The sequence below is a fragment of the Manis javanica genome, chromosome 2, assembly GCF_040802235.1.
Source record: "Manis javanica isolate MJ-LG chromosome 2, MJ_LKY, whole genome shotgun sequence".
NCBI lineage: Eukaryota > Metazoa > Chordata > Mammalia > Pholidota > Manidae > Manis > Manis javanica.
The window spans coordinates 63,816,011-63,835,009 of record NC_133157.1 but is presented as its reverse complement, the minus strand read 5'-3'; the positions used below and the strand labels follow the sequence as shown (position 1 = coordinate 63,835,009).

At 39.1% G+C, this 18,999-nt stretch overlaps 1 protein-coding gene across 3 annotated transcripts in view; it reads right to left on the bottom strand.

Moving 5' to 3' along the window:
- Positions 1-2,286: 2,286 nt before the first annotated feature.
- PUM3 (pumilio RNA binding family member 3) overlaps positions 2,287-18,999 on the bottom strand; it is a 47,437-nt gene continuing 30,724 nt past the window's right edge. For all 3 annotated transcript variants that reach the window (XM_073228596.1, XM_017651870.3, XM_017651871.3), the window contains 5 exons: positions 11,085-11,227; positions 10,194-10,416; positions 8,446-8,530; positions 6,100-6,190; positions 2,287-2,574 (listed from right to left, as the gene is read on the bottom strand). In XM_073228596.1, the coding sequence (XP_073084697.1) occupies positions 2,442-2,574; positions 6,100-6,190; positions 8,446-8,530; positions 10,194-10,416; positions 11,085-11,227 (675 nt within the window). In that variant the 3' untranslated portion in view covers positions 2,287-2,441. The remainder of the gene's footprint in view (positions 2,575-6,099; positions 6,191-8,445; positions 8,531-10,193; positions 10,417-11,084; positions 11,228-18,999) is intronic.

Genomic DNA, 18,999 nt, shown 5'->3' with positions numbered 1-18,999 from the left:
ACAATGTGGAAATTAGTATTCAGATAGGTTTGCACACTTTTTTTTTTGGCTGCAAGTTTCGGAAGTTCCAATTCAAAATGGCTTAAATGATAAATGGGAGTTTATTCTCTCACACAGCCAGAAGTCCAGAAGTAGGGAAGCTCCAGGAGTTGATTTATGCAGCAGCTCAACTTTCCACCTTTTCTCAGTCGTCCTTGGCATGCTTCTGGTCTCCCCTCATGGCTTCAAGATATTGCAACAGCCCTTAATTATCTGATCTGCACATATCAAAGTTAATGGGCAGGAGAGGGACCCTCTTTGTGGGTGAATGATCTAAGAAACCTTTCCAAGGAATGCCACTTTTTCTTCTAAGGTTCATCAACCAGGCTCCTTCTTAAATTCATCACTGACTTAAGGAATGGACCCCGAGGATTAGTTCACACCAGTGCTCTTCTGCACAAGACACACAGGGAATGTTTGCATGGCCCAGTGGAGTAACAACAAAAGCTGTTAAAATCTCTGGACTTCTATGACTCACTCAATGCACACTGGATAGGAAATTCTCAATCAGACAATCAGGATACTAGGGCCAGGGGGAAAGGAGCGGACACCAGAATAACATGGGAGCCTTACCAAGCAGGAGAATGGTACCTGTTAGAGAAGAGCTAAAGCAATTCTGATTAAAAGTTTGGAAAAATTAGTAATAGGAATGTAGAAAAGTAAACAAATGAAAATAAATGAGGCAATTATCAGTTCCAGCAAAAATAAAATGGTATAGGAAATGTAATGACTGTTTACTACCTAATTCAGTATTTAACAGCTTAGGTCAGTGTAATCACGTAAACCCTGAGCACTGATTTGTGAAAAATGATGCAATACTATTGGCAAGAGAGAGAACAGAAGAAGGGGAACAGTGGTGGCTGAAAAGTCTTAATCTGTATTTTTCCAGAATAGGATGTCAAAAGAAAATGCCTACAACTGACAGATCAAAAACACCTCCCCCACCCCAAACTATGTATTTCAAAACAGCAGAGCTTAAGAGAACTGGAATTAGTTACCTCTGGGGAGGGCAATGCAGGGGTAAGGAGGAGGGGTCAGAGGAAGAAGTGTTGTTTTTGTTATACTCTTAACTTTTAAAATTATGTCCATTATTTTATTTTTTTAGTCTCATAGAGGGAACAGATAGCAGGGTTCTCCCCGCCCCTTGCTTTTCTGAATGGAAAGCACAAACCCACAATGTATTAGTCAAACAAAATTGAGTTCTGATGTTGCCTTTTCCCCATTCACCTCCTCACCCCATCCCCAGCTCCCCCAACTATCCCACTTTCTCCCTTAGACCTGGCTATTCATGATGAGTGGCAAGTATAGACTCTTTTGCCGTTTGGGCAAGGGTCAATGCTCTCGGCAGGAGAGGGTGGCAGGTGGAATCCTGGTAGCTTGTACACTGGGAGTAGTCTTCGTACCCTACAGTCTGGTCAGGAAAGGCAAAGCAATTCTCCAGCAGGTGTAGTTGCTGTGACAGACCACAGTGGGTGTCCTGTTACAGCAGGCCACTTGCAGAAAGCACCAAGGCCTGCTCTCAAAGGCATTCACAGATTCACAGACAGGGCTGCTGAGCCTGACTGCTCTACCAGTCTGCCAAGCTTTTCTGTTGCTAAAGGCCAAGCACAGTTTTAAAATTCAAATATCCTATCTGCACTTCAATTGAAAATTTTGCATTGCTTACAAATTTGCATCTCCTTCCTTCTAACTCAAAGTCTGTAGGCTTCAACTTTAGGGACAGTCATAGGGGAGGAAGTCTCATCACAGACCTCATCATTTACCTGGAAGGCCCAGAACCAAAGTCAGGGAGATTTCCCTAGCAACCTTGACTATAATGTGATCCCAATTCACCTAGCACAACTGCTCCTAGAGCCTTAACTTGCTCGAGTGGCTTTAAAACAAAATCTAACTCGGTCTCCAAGGCAGCTGGGAATGTGGCCGCCCTTGGTACAGAGTATCCTTCCTCCCTGTACCCATCAAGGCCCTAAGACTCCCTGAAGGTCAGTTTAAAACTATTAATTTCCATCTGACTGCTCCCACCAGAGACTCTGTGGCTCTTCTTTTCCACAAACTGCTGTCTTCAAGGTCCTCTGAAGTGCCACCTCCTTGTGAAGCCTTCTCCAACTACTGCTCACAACAATGTGTTCTCCTCTGAAACAACTCATCAAACTACTTCCTACATATTAGGTTGGTCCCACTGTGTATGACTGCTAAACCTCTTACTACTCAGTATGATAAGAGGAGATGGTTAGATAAAAAAAAGACTATTTTTAGAAACTACTTTATAAATAGATTCAATGTAAAGAAGAAACATATACAGAGTACCCAAATTACCAGCAAGGTGGACCCCAGCCCTTCTCTTCTGCACTGGAGAAACAAAATGGGAAAAATGATTTCATCTTGTTCTTAACTGTTTCCACCTATGAAGTCAGTTTTTCAAGTAGTGCTTCTATTCCTTTGCTGGTGCTTTTGTTTTTTTCCAAGGTGGGAATCAGGCCTTTCAGTCCAGTTTTGACTTTGTTTGCAACTTGTTGATTGGAACTCTGGAGAAGGCTGAAGAGAGAAGACAAAAATTACTAGATAAAATAGTAAATTTCATAAAAATTCCTAGATCATCTGCAAATACTATCTGTACCCACAGTATTAAAACTTCACTGACTTCTGCGACATCTTGTAACTATAAAATATAACTATACATATATATGTAACCATAAAAACATTCATTGGATTGTGATACTCTATATCCTAAAATCACATAAATAAAAACTGTTTTGTAATCTTGCTGATAGAGTCACTGAAGCAAATAGAAAAGCAACTCTGTTCCATACAAATTCAGTCCTTCCTTCACTTTGATTATCTTAGGAATAATACCCTACCTTAAAATTATTTACCACGCCTATTCTACCTTTTCCTCACTTAGATCATCTCAAGAGCAGGGACCTCATGCTTTATTCCTTTATTCCATGGCACCAATGTACAGAGCAGATGGCCAAGAAGTGCTCACTGCGTGACGGAATGACCCTGACTGAATGGGCACACACAGGAAAGTTAGGGGGCAGGGGTGGGGTGGTGAAAGGTGTGCAGTTAATGGCCATCTCACTGAACTCTGAAGCTAAACTTTAACTTGGAGCTAATCTGCCTAGATTTGAAACCTGCCTCCACCACTCAGTCACTGAACAACCTAGGGCTTAGGCTACTTAAATTTTCTGAGACTCAGTTTTCTGATCTGTAGAATGGGTCAACAACAGAAACCACTTTCTACCTCACAGGGTTGCTTTTTGAGGGGAAAATGGTCTTGTACCTTAAGCACCTAGTCAGAGTCTGATACTTAATAAGCAATTAATAAACGTGAGCCATTAAATAATATACGGTCAGCTCTGCTATCTGACATCTTGCTAGCATGCTCTACCCTCACAAGTGAACGGGACCCCTGGAGGCTAGTAACAAGGCCCCTTTCTCTTTCAACAGGGGCTGGGACACAGGCACTTAACCATAGAATACCAGGCTGAATTTCTTGGTCTCCCCTAACTTTTTCAGGGGCTGACCTCTAACCTCTAACATTTAGAGGCTGACCTCTGAAACACATACTAGAAAGGGACTACTTGGCATTTTCTAGAGTCCCTGGTCCCAGTAGCTTCTATCATGTCAATAAAGGCAGGTAAGTTAGCAGCACGAAGGAGCATTCTGCCATTTGTGGGCAAAAAGCCACCTGCAAAGCTGAAAAAGTTGCAGAGTAACTTTCAACAGATTTGTGACTCCTGAGCAGGTTTTTCAATTTTATACACCTTGGCTAAGCACACAGTCACATAACACATAATAGTGATAAAAGTATTTATTGAATACATGTATTGGACATAATTATAAGCATTTTATATGCATCACATCTTCAGTTTTCCTAACAACCCAGGATTATTATTAATGTAACTTTACAACCAAGAAAATTAAGTCTCGGAAAAGCTAAACAATTTTCCCAAGGCTACAGAGTGAGCTGGAACTGTAACCTGGCAGTTTATCTAGAGCCCATCTTTTAAATGCTAGAGAATTCTGCTCCCTTGAATTATTTTTCAGATGGCATAAAGTCTGATTTTTTTTCACCCCAAGTGCTTTTTCACTTACTGTAAAAAAAGATTAAAAAATAAACTGCACAAATTTTGAGTAAAATATGAACAGAAAATTTTACCAAACAGGTCAAGCACATGACAGTATTCTAAAATCAAACAAAAACAATTATTGTATTAATCAATTACTAGGTTATCTATATGGTTCAACCTCCCTTTAGAACATCAAATATTTTCTGTACTTCTGTTCCAATTCTAAGTGGTATCCAGTAATAAACTTATAATATCCTTCTTATGTTTGGAATCCACCCAAGGGGAGCTCTGATTGATAAGCAATCTTTACAAATTAATTTCACGGCATCATTGACATTTTCAGTTAATTGAGTGTAATGAAAGAATGCATCAGTAGGTGTTAAGACTGCAAATGCCTGGTAAAAAAATTCATATCAAAAAAGTTCATGTTTCAGTTAATGGATTCTGGCTGTTTAACATCAACTGGAAAATTAACTAATTTTAATAAGAAATGAACAAAATGATCTTTATCACCCATGTGCTTAGAGATGCTGAATCACCTAATAAAATGAATGCTCATATGGGATGTGTATATTTGTGAGTATATGTGTACAAATCACTTATTGAATAAACACAACATTTGCAAACAATACAGATTAAATTGCACTGCATATTGTATGCAAAATACTGTGGGAAATTCAAACAAAGAATGGTATCTGCTTTTCAAATTAGTAATAGCAGGGGAAAAAAAAGCAATAGTAATTGCTTCAAAACATACAAATCTATTTTTAAATGAATGCTGTTAATAGAAGGGTTTCATCTGGGGAAAGAATGCATGGAAATTTCTGTGACCAATAAATTATAAACTAAACATAACTATGCCCAGAGAACAATATACAAGTCAAGCATTTGCATCAATTCACAAATCATCTGTTTTCTGTCATTTTAATTAGAAATAAATGATTAGCATGTAGACTTCAATAGTAACTGCTTCTAGAATCCTTTTAGAACAGTTGAAACTAAAGAAAGAAAATTACATGAAAAGTTGGTCATGATTCAAAAAGCAGTGTTTCATAGGGACAAGAATAATTCATCAAAAAAGAATATAATTACATTTGGTCAAAACCATAAATTGGTGAAACAATCAAATGATACAAACACCGTATGGTCTCTCTTATATGTGGAATCTAAAAAAAACCCAAAAACAAAAAACCGAGCTCAAAGAACAGACTGGTGACTGCCAAAGGTGGGGTAGGCTGGGAGTATGTGTGTGTGTTGAGAAATGGGTGAAAGGCGTTCAAAAGGTAAAAATTAATGAAATTTTAAAAAGCAAGGAAAAAAACCAAAACAAAAAATATGCTCTCCTTCAGACACCTATTTGTCAGGGTGGCATAAATGTGTTGTTACAGACTTATGGGAATGAAAACCAGGTTAGTTGTTATATTAGCTGAACTACTGACTTATTTCGTAATGTAAATTTTTGGTCAAACAAACACTATATGCCAATAGGTGAACAAGTTGCTATCAACTTTTTTTGACCTTTGTAATTAACAATGGTGAAAATAATGCTACAGAAAACATGACATAAGTCCTACCAATTATATAATTTACAAAGATTGGATGTGAGGGGCTCTATAATCTGGAGGGGAAAAAAGAAGAGGCAGTGAAAGGGATCTCTATAAATTAGTCAGACACAGATGGCTTTCTTGAAAGAAAAACATTTTTGGTCAAAACCATAAATGTGGTGAAACAATCACAAGATACCTTATGAAAGTCTTAATTTTATGGTCCTTGACATCCAAAAGAGGGCAGATGAAAAAAAATTCAAAAGACTGAAAGAGTGACATTTGCTTTCTATGTGGTTTACTTGTCTAGACCATGAGTAACCAGAGGACACCAAGACTATCAGAAACAAATACTACAACTGAGCAATAAGGGTGAAGGAGTGTCTTTTGAATGTAGGTACTCAGGAGGACCATGGGCAGAGAAGGGCATACATTACACATACCTTGAAAGAACAATGGCACCTCGGTTTACACTAGCCCAGGACTTCAGGTTCTTCATACCAACATGGTCTACAAGTGTTTTTGCAAAACAACCTGTAAAATATACTGAAATTTAGTGAACATAATACACTAATATTTAAACTCCCAATCTCTTTACTGCCTTTACATCTGCCAATAAAAACCTAAGATTTCTCACCCCATCTCAACACTAGAAACTCCAGCTCAGGTTTATGCTTTTATAAATGCAGCTATTTCTTTCAACTCCTAATCCTAAGCTATGTTTAGCAGTAATTACTCATAAGAAAAATGAATTCTTATAAAATGCTCACTTGGTCATATCTGCATTTCTTCATACTATTTAATGATTTAATTCTGACCTGAAAAGTATTCAGGAAGTAAATGTTTGACAGTAGCACCTCATGTTTGGTAGAAATCAACTTTTCCCTCATGGAAAATGCTCATTCAGAAGGCTCCATGAATACAACTAGTGGTCAAATGATGGATCTGGCTGACGCCTGGCAATTTCTCTCTACAAAGCCAGACATTCACATATCAAAAGCACCACTCATTTTTTTGTTATTAAATTATGTTTGATTCTCAAGGTTTTAGTATATGATTCCCTGTGCCATCTAAATGTACTGATTCTTGGACAAACGAGAAATTCTGAAGGCCAGAATTTAGTGCAGATGGAGGTAGGGATAACCTATCTTGAAGGCAAACACCTGGGTAGAAATCATGTATAATTCATTCAAAGATACCCAAATATAAGGACCCTTTAAAAGCTAAGAGGCCTATGGCTATTTAGCTTTTCATGGCATATGCTAAGAAGGGACAGAGATCAGCTCATCAGGCAGATGGTGTTTTCCAAAGGTGACCACAACATTTCCTGTCCTGGGCACTCTTGTAGAATATGTTCCCTATTCCTGAGATGGAACAATGTCTTCCTTAGAATTTGGGTGGGTCCTTGTGATTAGCTTAACCAAGGGAGTATGGTAAAAGTGATGTTAACTTCTGAGGCTCAATCATCAAAGTACCAAGTACCTGCTTTGTTCTCTTAAAATCCAACCACATGCTGTGAGGAAGACCAAGCAGCCTTGGGAGCTGCTGGGGCTGTTGGCCTCAGCTGCTGCCAGTCATTGTGGAAGTGGATACTCCAACCCAGAGCTGAGAGCCCTGGATGACTGAGTAGAAACAAGCTCCACCAACCCTGATCAAATGATTATTGTCTTGAAAACTACTAATTTTTGAGATATCTTATTACACCTTATTACATAGCAACAGATAACCAAAACAGTTAGCCACATTCACTTGGTGCTACCTGAGTATGATAAACATATCAGGTCCAAACAAGCATGTTTTAGGGATGTGCGTGCAGTTTAATTAAGAGAAAAATCACTAGAAAATTCTTTAGACTTTAGAAGCCAGACATCTTTTCTGATGTATAAAAGCTCAACTATGCACCAACTTTTTAATGATGAAAAAGATGACTCAGTATTTTTTCTTAGAAGATTACCACAAGGAGAACTTTTTTTTTATAAAAAATGTATAGTGAAACATAGCTCCAAGTCTCTATTATTCGAGTGAGAAGTGACAGCACTATCGCTATACTGATTGCCTCACTAGCCATTAGAACTGTACCTTGCTTAAAGGCGTGAATTCACACACTTTTTTTCAGACACAGTAATAGAAAAGCCAAACAAGTTTAACTCAGTGGGGGAAAAAAATCTCTTTATTGGCTAAAATACCAGATGGGGTTTGAATTTGAGCGGAGACAGGACTAAAGAGGGGAATGGCATGCAACTCTTCAATTAGATCAAAGATGCTATCCTCCTATTGAAAGCCAAATTTCTACAGAACAGCTGTTAAGGCTTAGGAAAACCAGAAAGAGACAAGGCTCACTCGTTGGTCACATACATTTCAATGCCAAATAGAAACCAGTTCAAAATCCTCTAATGAGGATAATTTTCTTTTGCTTAGCCTTTCTTCAAAACTAGAGATAAATATCATGCTTTTGAATGGGGTAATGAAACTCAAAAATCCCCCCCTCCATCCTCATGGAACGGAATGGCATTTTAGGGCATTGGCCAAGCCCGGTTACAAGTCTCAAGTAGCAGAGGAGGGAGGGGACAGAGTGAGAATAGGAAAGAGAAAAGTTAAAGGATTCAAGGACACAAATCTCTAGCATTTATACCAAAGCATTATTTGTAACCACTAAATCATTTCGTATTCATAGACATCATTTTCCAACAGTTTCATTTGAACATAAATGGTCAGTATAAAGCTCAGGGAGGCCAGGAATTACTGAAATACCACATAAGTACAAAAAAAGGCCCAGTCTCACAGCCTACCTTGCCCATTTCCTTCCACCACTTTATCTTGCTCGATCAGCCACTTCAGAACCAGATGCCCTGCTGGATGTTCAGCAACGTGAAGCTACAAGGGGTCAAAGAGATGTTAAAAAAATTGTTTTCACTCATGCCTTGGCCTATAATCCATTCTGTAGTACCACATACAGATAAGGACTCAGCCAAGTTGTTAAGATCCACAAGGCTTAAGAGACCTTTACCTAGGATGATCATTATACGTGGGGGGACCAGATTTCTCTGCCAAACCCTACACTGAAATGAAAATAGTTATTCAAGACAGCAGTTCAGACTCAGCTTCATGAGTTCCAATTTGAATAGCACCACCACAATGCTTGTCTGAGGAGCATGCTAACCACTTTTCAGATTCCAATATGTAGTTCTGAGGTACAAATAAATCCAGGGGACAGAGCACTACAGCAGAAACATTAATACCTAATGCTGAATAATGTTTAAATATATGACTACATAAAGGGTATAATCTGATGTGCAAGCCAAGAAGTCTTTCCACTCCATTTTAGTCTTTTTCAAGAGGCTTATCTGTTGTTACAATAGCACCTAAGATCTCTCCTTATCAGGCATGGGAGACAATGGGCTCAATCTTCTTACAGAGAAAACATCCCTTACACATCACCTTCCCAATTTAATATGATCTGCTCTATGCGAGCAGGGCCAGGGCTGCTCTCAGATCCACAGCCCATTTCTCTTTTCTTACCTCATACATCATTAAACAGAAGGCTCCTTATACACACCTATTCCTCAGGAGCTTACAACCTAGTGTGGGACAAAGGCCCCACATGCTCTGGCTTCTGCCTTCCTCTTCCCTCACTCATTTCCAACCCCTTAAGCCTGTTTTCACACAAACTGAGCCCTTTCTTTCCTTCAGACTGCTGCATATGCTATTCCCTCTACTTAGAATCTTTCTACTGTTCTTCATCGAGCTACTAATCCTATGGGTCTCAGCATAGCTCTCACTGCCTCCAGACGCCTTCCTGGGGAAGGCTGGCTTCCATTCTTATATCATCTCATAGAACCCATAGTTTTCTTTCATAGAGTTTATCTCAATAATAAATAAATGTCTGTATATGTGTATATAAATATTGTCTCTACCAGAATGATAAGCTTTTTTGGAGGTGGAGTGGGGAACACAGTATTGACCACTGCGTAATATTAGGTACATGAATCAATGAACTGAAGAAGATGCAAGGTAGAGTAACTTGAGGCCCAACTAATGGAGCCAGGAGCTATCAGAAAGAGCAATGGCTTTTTAATGATAGGGAATTTGGGAAGACTTCATTGAGAAGGATTCTGGGGAACTTGAAGGGTCAGTATGGCTTTCTACAGGGAGAGTACAGGAAACAGGGAGGCATGGGAGTACTCTAGACTGAGGGAAGAAGCATGTACAAGTGTAGAGAGGTTCAAAATCCACAGCAAATTCAGCGTAGAACTAGGCATAGAATATACTGGAAAGGCAGTCTAGGGCCATTCATGGACAACAGAGAGGCACATTAAGAGGACTGTTTTTTACTCTAGGTAACATGCAGTCATAGCAAGTTTTTGAGAAAGACAGCGATTTAATGGCATTCTATTTTGAATTCAGTTTTCAAATGCATTGCTGGTATTAGGGGAGTTGAAGTAATTAGCATTAAGTTTCTCTTCATAGCAATGTTCTCAGCAACTGGAGTTTTTGCATGCACTGCAACTTTCCCACCTATCTTGTAAGAGCACATTACCTCTCCATCCTTGCCACCAGGATGCAGCTCTCCTGCTGCCAAGCTGGCGATGGCATTCATGGCAGGCTGAACGTCTCCAGTGGCAGCTCCCAGAATGTCACTCACTAACACACAGGTGGACTTATCCAGCACTACTTCTTGGGCATGTCCTTGCAGGTAGCTTAACAAAGCTGGAGAGATGGACTCTAAGAGCTCTCGTCGGCGAATCTCTGTATCTTTCTTACTGTTGAACATGTTAAATGGGGTATTAAGGTAAGATAAATGGCAAAGGAAATATGGTGAGCTTATTATCACAAAAACCCCTAAGGGCTTGTAGCAGTCTGTGTCATAGTGTATTGTAACTGTCTGTCTTTCGATTGTATATATAGGCAATCATCATTGAGAAGGTGGGGTATCACTCTTTTACTTTCGTGCCCCCAGCTTCTGAATAGTGCCTGGCACAAAACAAGCACTTAAAAAATGAAGCTGGCCTATGTATTGCAAAAAAAACCCTGAACCAATCTAAAAAACAAACAAGAAAATACCTTATAAGACAACATACATTTAGACTCCTTTACGGACTCTACTCTCTCTCTGTAGAGTACTTAACTATGCGATACCAGGAGCTTTATAAACAGAGCAAGGCCCAAACCACCATCTGAGTGCCTACCATATGCCAGGTGCTCAGAGGCATTGTTCTGGCAAGATGCTTCTATTTCCTTTTCAAGATAAAAACTGTAAGAGTCTGCCAATTACAGGTTTAAAAACGGGACTCACCTTTTGAGCCTGAGATAGAGAGGAAGCATGAGAAAGAGTGTGCATATGTGAGCAGTTTTTGAAAAGCACAGCTACTCAAATTTAATAAACAGAGTGGAGGGAATAAAGGAATCAAGGCATTCTACTTGTTCTCACCTGTGTGCGTTTCCATCTCCTTTTTGCAGAACTTCAATTATTTCTCGGACTGTATGTGCAGGATCTCTGGGGCTCAGTAAATACAACAGGACCTTCCTCCCATATTTGTCATTTACTATGTTAGGCAGGGAACTAATAATTTCCTGTAAAATTACAGAAACAAAAAAATGAATCTAAATGCTTAAAATGAAGTATGCCTGGAATCTGGATAGTAAAGGATACGTATCTAACTATTTTTCCTAACATACCTAATGGAAAACGTGGAGCTAATGCTGAAATCACCTTCTTAGAGAACAAAGAGATTTACACATAGAACATAGAACTGATTTTCTACTGGCAATGGCATTAGTGAACAATCCATTTATACAACTAACTGGTCAAGCTCAAGGACTCAAAAAATAATTTAAAGGAATTATCTGCTTTTATTATAACCAATATTTCTTAGTCCACTGTTCATAGGAACATCACTTGCTGGGGTCACTGAGCTGATACAGTTAATTTGCAGCTGCACTTAAATATATCATCAGCACCAATGAAGAACATTCTTATTAGAATTTCCCCTCTGAGATGTATGTAAAGGGAGATAAAGAAACTTTGTTCAGTAGAACAAGTGAATAAAGGCTTTTAAAGCTAGGTTGCTTATTCATGGCAAATGAAGGCTGTTTAAGTATCACATTGACAACAAAAAGGGGGAAGGGAAAGAAATGTAGAAAGACCCTACAAAGCAGTTACAAATAATCACTCTCTGACATCTCCCACCAACTTATGGAGAACAGTGAACTCCTTTTCTAGTTGTCTGAATTTAAGTAACAAAGGCAATATCATCCCCACCCCAACTAAGCTCCTGTGTAAATGGGCTGATCTTTTTAGACAGAAAAGTCACTGTTTAAAAATTTCTTTATTCTTAATAGGGAATATGCAACAGAAAATCTTCTGTTTTTTTACCCCACAAATATTCCTATTTCTTGTAATAAGCCAAGGAGATATTCAAAGACACACATGTTTATGCAGCAGAGATTCTGCAGAACTGGCTGGACCCATGGAAAATTCAGCCCATCTCCTCAGGTTTACAGATGAGTATCCCTCAAGGGGAGAGGTGACTTGCCAGAGGACACACAGCAGCGGTTACAGGGCTCTGACTAGTGATGGTCCCCTGACTCCACCCTGCATCTCCTTGAAAAAAAAACATACACCCTCTCTTAAGTGAAGGAATTCTCCATGAGATGATATTCTCAGATCTGCTAGTCTCTTAAGTCACTACTTACTACAATGAGATTAGTAATTTTTATGCAAGGGACCAAACTAGGAATTCAATCAGTCATCAACAAAGAGATCATGCTACAAGGAAATTCATGACCTCTACAACTCCAGATCCCGAACACCACATTTCTCTTTCTAAAATCCCAAGCTTCCCTCATTTTCTACATAAAAATATACTGTGTGCTTTCCATAATTACTAATAGCAGCTGACACTTGTTAAGTGCTTACTAGGAACCAGACCCTAAGCTGACAGCAGTAGGTCCATCATCTTAAAAAATTCTTCACACCACCTAATGTAGTACCTACAGTTACTTTCATTTTACAGGTAAGAAGCCCAAGGTTTAGACAAATAAAGTGACTCACAGTAGATAAAGTCACTCATCCAGGAAATGGCAGAGCCAAGACATGATCAAGGTTTCCATGATTCTAAACCCCCATTGTGCTCTCCTGTTTTTGAGGAAGTTAAGGTCATGTATAGTTTTTCCCATATAAGATAAAGGTTTTCAGAGAATAGGTGCAATAAATAGATCTAACCACCTCAAAATGAATTACAAACTTCGACCATCCAGGGAAAATGAACTTAAAATTTCAGTAACAAAGGGTAAGACAAAGAAAAATATACCTACCTTCTCTTGCAGGAGATAGCTCTTTTGTGATTTCAAGATAAACATGCCCCAAAATGGATTCAATATATGCATTTTTGGTAATGAAGCATTTATTGACACAAATAGAGGCTACATTTGGTGTGGCTTTTCCTATTTAAGGTTTAACTAACTCATAAAAGAAGACAGATGCTTTAACTTGTTGAAGGAAGGGAGTGAGAATGTTACATACCATTGGCCAATTTCTGCAATCATTAAAAAAAACTCACAACTCTGCTGTCTGTCTTCTGGGTTATAATACCTTTAAAACACTTGCATTTTTGGAAAAAACCAAAAAATTGGGGTGTATGCAATAAAGAACTTTAAATGGCTGGTATTCATTTTTAGTTTTTATTTCTGGTGTAAGGAGTAAAAGGGTGAAGGATGTAAGGAGGAAAAGCATGAGGTCACAATACTTAACTTTCTCTGTAGACTGTTCACTTTAGGACTAGCACAACATATATGGCCTGGACAGAAATGGCTTCACCTTAACATGAGAACCTAGGACTTACCAGTTACACATAAAATCCATGCACAAATAGTATTCAAGGACAAGTCCTAAATTCATTGAGCTTTTACAGCTTTTTAGTTTTTAACTTAAGGAATTTAAAATCTAAAAGTATTCACTTAAAAATGTGATAGATAGCATTGATTCTCACCACCTAACTCTTGTTCCAGTGTTCCTATCACCAAAAACATTTCACCTTAAGAAAAAATACAAGGCACCAGAAGGAGCGCTGCTGTATTACAGAGTACTAATTTCTTTCTCTTAAACCTGGGCTACAGGGAAAGAGGAGAGAAATTTCTAGATGATCACTTGGAGAAAGAATACTAATGAGTACAATAACATGCAGAAATAGGTACGAGGCAGTTTTGCTACAGGTGGTTTTGTGCTGAATTTGAGCTTTGGATTCAAGCTGTACAGCCTGTGGCAAGTCCTCAAACTTCTCTATATATCAACTCCCTTCTCTGTCAAAGGAAATGATCACCTGCCTACTTCTAAGCCACTTTCAGGAGAAAATCAGAAAATTCATACTGCAAGCTGAAAACTGCTAGACAGTAATTATTTTCATATTTACAACACACCTCTCAACATACAGCATCTTAACTAGGGAGATTAAATAAAGGTAGTGGAATGCTGAGTTTGGCATCCTCAAAAGAGATAGAACCCCAATGACGAAGGTTCATTTTTAAATGTTTCTGACCTAACTTTCCCTCTTACAAGAATTAAATAGAGAAAATCACAAGGCCAATTTGTTGTAACTTCTTCTTTTCATGCTTTATTCTTAACAGAAGTAAAGTGCCAGAAGAAAAGAAGAACAAAAGACCTCCCCCTTCTGAGGACATGTACGTCCAGCTCCGACAACCTCATTGTGCTGGACCCTTGTCAGATTCTCTGGCGTTCATGTTTTGCCAAGCACCTTTTAAAAAGGAGAGGTAAAGGTCAAAATAAAGGGCATGTAATGAAGGTAGGATCAGCTCATATGTGCATTTTCCGTAGAAGAAAGAAATGCAAAAAGCATCATGCATTACTGAGAACTGAGCCTATGGCACACACACTTCTGTTGTAGGTTGTGTGTGGGAACAAAAAGAAATGCAGACTGGCCTTAACCTTAAAGGGCTAAAATCCAGAGCAAGGGGCAAGAGAAACTTAATACAAAGTTAAAAATAAAAGATGTAAATAATGGATAATGACATAAGTGTAGAAGGAAGATTACTAGATGGTTGACTCTAGTCTCCTGAGTGATTTTATCCAAAAGTACTTTTTTGCTGCATTCAAAATATTGGGAGATGTAGTTTAAAAAGAAAATACAATGCATTTATATTATATAAAAAAATAAATACAATTTTGGTTTTGTAAGATACAGACTTGTAGACTGGCTGCACAATGATGTGATGTACTTAAAACTAATGAACTACACATTAAAATGGTTAAGACGGTAAATTTTATATGTACATTGCCACATTTAAAAAGGAAAAAAAAAAAAGGAAAATCTATCATCATGAAGCTCACATTCCTAGAAGCTGGAAGCTACCACCGTAGCCAGGGCCTTACTCTCTCCTTTCCCCACAGCCCACCTCCCACTCATTCACCTGCCTGGTCAGTGGAGGTTTCTGGGATTCTGAGCTCTGAGTCAGATCATGATTAACTGCTAAATGAACGGTGGCAAAGACAAACTACAGGAGTTGGGAGGATGGGGAGATCAGGTCTGGCTGGGAAATCAAAGAACACTATCTGGAGAATGAACCTGAGCTTGGTCTTAAAAGAGAAAAGCAGGAGTGTTTATAAGGCTATGACTGCAACCAAACACTGCAGGAAATATCCAGTTACTCTGAACAGTATGCTTAGCAACACTAAGCTTTCTTGGCTATTTTTAAAAGTACTGCATAATGTCACAGGTTTTGTAGTGGCTGGGTAGGAAATACAATGTGTATTACCATATGTGCAGAGTATCTGGCAACCCAGCAATCCTGCTAAGTAAATGCCTTAGAGAAACAAGAAGCCAGTAAGAACATTCATAGTATTACTGGGAATAGCAAAAAAAAAAAAAAAAAAAGAATGATCAGTTTTTAAAACTGTAAATGATCTAAATGTCCAGCAACAGAAAAATGGAAAAATAAATTGCAGTATACTCATAGTAGAAAATTATTTGGCACTGAAAAAAAAGAGTTAGAAAGGGGTGGGCAAGCCATAACCTGGGGTCAAATCCATCCTGAAGCCTGTTTCTCTGTATCTTATAAGACTGGTGTTTAGATTTTTAAAGGCCTGTTGAAAACCAAAACTAAAACCAAAGAAGAATAGGTGACAAAGGGAGCCAAGATGGCGGCATGAGTAGAGCAGCGGAAATCTCCTCCCAAACCATATATATTTTTGAAAATACAACAAATACAACTATTCCTAAAAGAGAGACCAGAAGACACAGGACAACAGCCAGACTACACCTACACCTGCAAGAACCCAGTGCCTTGTGAACGGGGTAAGATACAAGCTGTGGCCCAGCAGGACCCCAGTGCCTCTCACCCCAGCTCCCGGCGGAAGGAGAGGAGTTGGAGCCAGGAGGGAGAGGGAGCCCAGGACTGCTGAACACCCAGCCCTAGCCAACCGCACCAAGAGTGCAGACACAAAGTGTGTGGTATGCTGGATACTAGGGAAACAGGACAGTAAGACTGGTGAGTGCGTCCCCGCAGCCGGTGCCCCTGGGACAAAAGAAAAGCGAGTGCCCTTTGAAAATCTTAAAGGGACAGGGACCCCACAGCTGGAAGGAAGAGCCCCGGAACAATCAGTCCAGTAACTGGGACTCCCGGAGAACTCCAGACGCTCCAACCGCCTGGGAGGCAGCGCAGCTTGGAAGCCCCTCATGGTGATAAACAGCCACCCGCCTGTTCCCCCTCCAGTGAGACTCCACCATAGCGGCAGCGGCCACACCTACAGCAACCAGGCAGAGCTTATTCCACAGTGGCTGGGCAAGAATCAGACACCCTGTCTGCGTGCAGCTGCCCAGGACAAGCTGCTAGAGGTCGCTGTTCTCCCAGGAGAGGAAGGCCACAAACTAGCAAGAAGGAACGTTCTCCCAGCCGACACACGCACCAGCTCCCCACAACTGCCTCTATCGCCATGAAAAGGCAGAGGAATTTGATCCAGACCAAAATCTCAGAGTCAACCCCTGAGAAGGAGATAGACCTAACCAATCTTCCTGAAAAAGGATTCAAAATAAAGGTCATAACCATGCTGATGGATCTTCAGAGAAATATGCAAGAGCTAAGGGATAAAGTCCAGAAGGAGACTACAGAAATGAAACAATCTCTGGAAGAACTTAAGAGCACATTGGATGAGGTGCAAGAGGCCATTAATGGAATAGAAATTAAAGAACAGGAACACAGAGGAGCTGACACAGAGAGAGATAAAAGGATCTCCAGGAATGAAACAATATTAAGAGAACTGTGTGACCAATCCAAAAGGAACAATATCCGTATTATAGGAGTACCAGAAGAAGAAGAGAGAGAAAAAGGGATAGAAAGTGTATTTGAAGAAATAATTGCTGAAAACTTCCCTAAACTGGGGGAGGAAATAATCGCTCAGACCACAGAAGTACACAGAACTCCCAACAGAAGGGACCCAAGGAGGACAACACCAAGACACATAATAATTAAAATGGCAAAGATCAAGGACAAGGACAGTTTTAAAGGCAGCTAGAGAGAGGAAAAAGGTCACCTACAAAGGAAAAACCATCAGACTTCTCAACAGAAACCTTACAGGCCAGAAGAGAACGGCATGATATATTTAATGCAATGAAACAGAAGGGCCTTGAACCAAGAATACTGTATCCAGCATGATTCTCATTTAAATATGAAGGATGGATTAAAAAATTTCCAGACAAGCAAAAGTTGAGGGAACTTGCCTCCCACAAACCACCTCTACAAGGTATTTTAGAGGGACTGCTCTAGATGGGAGCACTCCTAAGACTAAACAGATGTCGCCAGAGAAAATAAAATCACAGCAAAGAAAGCAGACCAACCAAATACTAACTAAAGGCAAAAAATAAAATCAACTACTTACAAAAGCAGTTAAAGGAAACACAAAAGAGCAAAGAATAAAACAACCAACACACAAAGAATGGGGGAGGAAGAATAAGAAGGGCAAGAAATAAAGAATCACCAGACAGTTTATAATAGCACAATAAGCAAACTAAGTTAGACAGTAAGATACTAAAGAACCTAACCTTGAACCTTTGGTAACCACAATTCTAAAGCATGCAATGGCCATAAATACATATCTTTCAATAATCACCCTAAATGTAAATGGACTGAATGCACCAATCAAAAGACACAGAGTAATAGAATGGATAAAAAATCAAGACCCATCTATATGCTGCTTACAAGACACTCACCTCAAACCCAAAGACATGCACAGACTCAAAGTCAAGGGATGGAAAATGATATTTTATGCAAACAACAGAGAGAAAAAAGCAGGTGTTGCAATACTAGTATCAGACAAAATACGCCTCAAAATAAAGTAACAAGAGATAAAGAAGGACATTACATAATGACAAAGGGCTCAGTCCAACAAGAGGATATAACCATTATAAACATATATGCACCCAATACAGGAGCACCAATATACATGAAACATACTAACAGAATTAAAGGAGGAAATAGAATGTAATGCATTCATTTTGGGAGACTTTAACACACGACTCACCCCAAAGGACAGATCCACTGGACAGAAAATAAGTAAGGACACGGAGGCACTGAAAAACACGCTAGAACAGATGGACCTAACAGACATCTATAGAACTCTACATCCAAAAGCAACAGGATACACATTCTTCTCAAGTGCACATGGAACATTCTCCACAATAGACCACATACTAGGCCACAAAAAGAGCCTCAGTAAATTCAAAAAGATTGAAATTCTACCAACCAACTTCTCAGACCACAGAGGTATAAAACTAGAACTAAATTGTACAAAGAAAGCAAAAAGGCAGACAAACACATAGAGCCTTAACAACATGCTCCTAAATAATCAATGGATCAATGACCAAATAAAAACAGAGATCATGCAATATATGGAAACAAATGACAACAACAACACAAAGCCCCATGTTCTGTGGGACGCAGCAAAAGCAGTCTTAGATGAAAGTATATAGCAATCCAGGCATACTTAAAGAAGGAAGAACAATACCAAATGAATAGTCTAGTGTCACAATTATTGAAATTGGAAAAAGAAGAACAAATGAGGCCTAAAGTCAGCAGAAGGAGGGACATAATAAAGATCAGAGAAGAAATAAATAAAATTGAGAAGAATAAAACAATAGAAAAAATCAATGAAACCACGAGCTGGTTCTTTGAGAAAATAAACAAAATAGATAAACCTCTAGCCAAACTTATTAAGAGAAAAAGAGAATCGACACACATCAACAGAATCAGAAATGAGAAAAGAAAAAATCATGACGGACCCCACAGAAATACAAAGAATTATTAGGCAAAGAAATTGAAGCGGTAATCATAAAACT